General features: G+C 32.4%; 1 protein-coding gene across 1 annotated transcript; it reads left to right on the forward strand.

Moving 5' to 3' along the window:
- The first annotated feature begins 1,000 nt into the window (after positions 1-1,000).
- LOC145133332 (pathogen-related protein-like) lies at positions 1,001-2,798 on the forward strand. Its single transcript, XM_079068278.1, has 4 exons — positions 1,001-1,213; positions 1,756-1,888; positions 2,082-2,383; positions 2,478-2,798. The coding sequence occupies exons 1-4, from the start codon at positions 1,073-1,075 to the stop codon at positions 2,622-2,624; spliced, it is 723 nt and encodes a 240-aa protein (XP_078924404.1). The 5' UTR covers positions 1,001-1,072; the 3' UTR covers positions 2,625-2,798.
- Positions 2,799-4,398: the final 1,600 nt, after the last annotated feature.

Raw genomic sequence — 4,398 nt, forward strand, 5'->3', positions numbered from 1 at the left:
ATGTCCTTAGGGGTGTAAAAAAAAACCCTAACCGAATAATTCATCCGGACCGAATAATGTTTGGTTTATTTAGTTGTGTTAGTTGAATACAGATAACCTTATACGGTTTGGGTTTGGTTAAAGTTCCTTTAATGCGGATTGACTGAATAACTCAAATAAGATATTAAACTAATATTTTAAAATTTTATTTTTATGGTCGTATAAAATTAAACATCTGTCCATGGCATAACAAACACCACCAGTGGAAAAAGTTAACTAGTCAAAACCATAACTGCTGTTCACGATTCTAATTTGTTAGTTACTTAGTTGCGACAACTTTTCATCATGGGCCAAGCCTATAGAGTGTCAAAAAGAAAATAAATGAATAATCAATTTTCTTTTTTCAAATAAACTGAGCCTAAACCTTTAAATATCAAGCGTTTGTAATTACAATATATATATATATATATATATATATATATATATATATATATATATATATATATATATATATATATATAATTACTAAAATAGATTAAGATAGAGCTAGCTTTTGAGTGATAATAAAATGATTTGTAGACTTTTGGTTATTAAGGTTTTGGTTATATTATTTAGTCAATTTCAGTACTTTTGGTAATTAAAACATAAGGCGAATTCCTATGTGTTGTGATGATATAAACTGTATAGTTAAAATAATTATAAATATTTGTTACTAAAAATAATAACAACATTGTTATTAATTTTAAAATAATAAGTTTTATATTAAGTTGATGTACATAAGTATACAATATTTAGAACTATATGATAAGTTAGATACCTATTAAAACCATATAATTTCAAACCGTAGATTGTGTATGAAAAAAATTTAAAATAAAATAATGGATGCGTATGTTTTGTGTTTCAAAAAAAATCCCTAATATATTAAATACACATAACTTGGCATCCATTACAATTTTATTCAACTTCATCAAATCAAGACTTTTAATAAATTTAGTCCCAATCTCTTCCCAACCCACCTAACTCTCCCAGTTGCTATATAAACTAAGATCATAAGTACGTTGTAAGATTAAGAGGCTAAGGGCTAAACCCAACAATGGATCAATACAAAGGTTCAGATGTAGACAAGTATAGATGTTTCATGAGTGGAGAAGGTGAGAAGAACACCAAATGGAAGTTGGGTGTACCCCCTAACTACGATGCAATCAACGAACTCTTTGAAGAAGGCAGAACCAAGGTTTTAAATACTTATATCTTTACATCTGTACCCTTTAATTTTTTTCTTAGACTTGGATCATAATATATTGATCCCGCTATGACTTAATCCGTGATCTTGTTTCTAAAGTAATCTTCACAAATAAGTTACAGAAATGTAAAGTTTACAAAAACATAAAGAAAAGATTATTGTGTGAAGGAGTTTGTTAATTTCTCAATATTTATGAACCAAAGGAGTCTTGGTGGACCAAGGTTACTTTGAACTTCGAAGTTTGAATCGTTAACAAACTGATATATATATATATATATATATATATATATATATATATATATATATATATATATATATATATATATATATATATATATATATATATACACACACACACGGATGTGTACACACTCACAACCTACGTTTATTTATTTATTTTTTTGAATCACGCCGTATCATAGATATATATGCTTATTCCGCTAATTAATATCATTAGCTACGTCAAATGCTAAACTCTACAGGGTGCATATCTTATTTAAATTAACTAATGTTTATTTTGGCTGGTAATTAAGATATGGCCGGCAGGTTCACTGGGAGAGCAAGTTCAGAATCTTGTGAAAACATGGGAAATGGAGTTGGTCCACAAACCGAATTCCCAAGATCATAAGTCTGTTGATGTCACAAAGCTAACAATTTCTGTTAATGGTAAACTAGTTAATGGAAACCTGAACTTTTGTGTTGAAGCAGTTGTCTATAACTGTTGATATATATATATATATATATATATATATATATATATATATATATATATATATATATATATATATATATATATATATATATATATATATATATATATATATATATATATATATATATATATACTTATTGTTTGTAGGCAGGAAGCCCTTGAAAATGGAAGATGTAGGTAAGATAGGTGGGGGGTACAATATGTTTCTTCAAACTTCGTTGCCAGAAGATCTACGACTGTATAATCCTTCTGATGAAACTGGGGATACGTCTCATGATATCTTCACAACCACATTTACTCGTGGTTTTGCGTTGGAGGTTCTTGAGGTTTACTCAGGTCCTCCGGTGATTGCATATAAGTTCAGGCATTGGGGTTACATGGAAGGTCCATTCAAAGGTCAACCGCCTACGGGGGAAATTGTTGAAATGATTGGTGTCTCTACATTCGAGGTCAAGAATACTAAACTATATATCTTCTTGTCACTTACAAATGGGTTTTTGACTTGAATGTTTGTTGTTCTGACATTTAAATTCTCTTTTACAGTTGGATGAACAATTCAAGGTCGTGAAGATCCAGTTTTTCTACGATAGAGGAGAGTTTCTTGCGGGTTTTATCAAAGGTGGGAGTACTGTGACCACCACCCAAGATTCCACCATTGATGTAGGCTCTTCAAGATGCCCTTTTTCTTAATAAATGCATCATGCATGATTTTATCTGCTACCACCATTAACGAATATGATTGGAACTTGGAATAAAAAAATTGTGTTTTCTAGTTTTCGGTTAATTATCTTTTATTTTCAGTATGTTGGGAACCTTCAAATGTTCGTGGTTGTAAACGATAATAAAATTTCCCTCTTCAAGTAATTAGTACTTATGAAATTGTTGTTTATGCTTTTCTTGAAATTGTGGAGCATGGCGTACGTTTTACTGGTTGATAAGGATATCCACAATTACAGAGTTCAATGGATTGTCTCATCATCTATTAAACATTTATACAACACCACCCACAACCCATTAAACACATATTCAATCCTAATCACCACTTTTGTTCCTTCTATTGAACCATTAAATGATTATTCAACTTCTCCATTCAACTCTATTTAATGACATCACCCACACTTCATTCGAACTCTTATTCAATCTTAGGCATAATCCTATTCAACTCTTATACTACTTGCATTGTGGATGCTCTAAACTCTATAATTAATGCATTGTTTTTTTTTTTAAAAAAAATTTTCATATGGTTTTATATATCATAGACAAAATCCAGAATCTACCAGGCATCTTACCCAACTATGCACTAATTAAGAATCAGTTTTAATTTAGTAGAATCAACAAGGGTACATTGACTATAAACACTCAAAGCTCTAAGCTCTAACCTATATATCCAGAATTGAAATCAGAAGTGCCGCCGGCATTCGCCTCCATCATTGTTCAAACCTACTGTTTAACTAGCAGTGAGGTTCATGTATCATCGATTCAGGCTATATATCATCCTACATTGGCTCATTCTTTAATAAATATACTACTCCATGGGTCTGGTATATCGATTTAAAAAAAAATTGTTAACACAAAATTTAATAAATAACTGTTATATATAGTTGATGAAATAAATAAAAAAATTTATTTTCGGTCTAAGCACTTTATGGAATCATCTACTGTAACACCCGATTCCTTGTATGTATTTAAATTCAAGAAATGTTGAAATTTACTCTGGGACTCGGCGAGTTGGAGGCCCAACTCGTCGAGTAGACTCAACTGTTGATCGGGGGTTTAAGTGACCTACTCGACGAGTCGGAAGACCGACTCGACGAGTAGGAGCTGTCTGGACAAAACCCTAATATTTAGGGTTTGCACCCTATTTAAACAACTTATCTCCTCCCATATCAGCCTCCATCGTCCCTCACACTTCCAGAAGACCTTAAACTGAAACCCTAGCCTTGTTTGAGTGCTCTTAAGCCATTTTTGTGCATTTTTGGTGGTTGTGAAGCTTGAGAAGAAGGAAGGAGTTTGGGAGTTCAAGTTGAAGCTAGAAGATCCAGAGATTCTGTTCCATTTCCAGCTCATTTAAGGTAAAAAGCTTCAATCTTGACTTTCCATGTGTTTAATCAACTTAGGGCTTGGATTTTTGGTATCTTTAGGGCATTTCTAAGCCATTTTCGGGTTGTGGGGTGTAATGTGGAGATATGGCTTCAGATCTTGGACTTTGGAGGGTTCTCATGGCATAAAGGTGCCAACTTTATGGCCATGAGAGACCCATGCATCTTGTAGACCTCATTTTATGGCTTTTTGAGCCAAAGGCCCCATGCATGTATACCAAGTTTGAAGCTCTACGTATAAAATGGACCCTATGAGGTTAGATCTATGGTTTTGACGCATTAAGACCCGTTATAATCGACTGTATAGTTTTGGACATAGAGGGACTCGTCGAGTCGTTCTTGGGACTCGGCGATCCGGGTTGTAT

This window comes from Lactuca virosa, chromosome 1, assembly GCF_052849685.1.
Source record: "Lactuca virosa cultivar CGN04683 chromosome 1, Lactuca_virosa_CGN04683_v6, whole genome shotgun sequence".
NCBI classification, from domain to species: domain Eukaryota; kingdom Viridiplantae; phylum Streptophyta; class Magnoliopsida; order Asterales; family Asteraceae; genus Lactuca; species Lactuca virosa.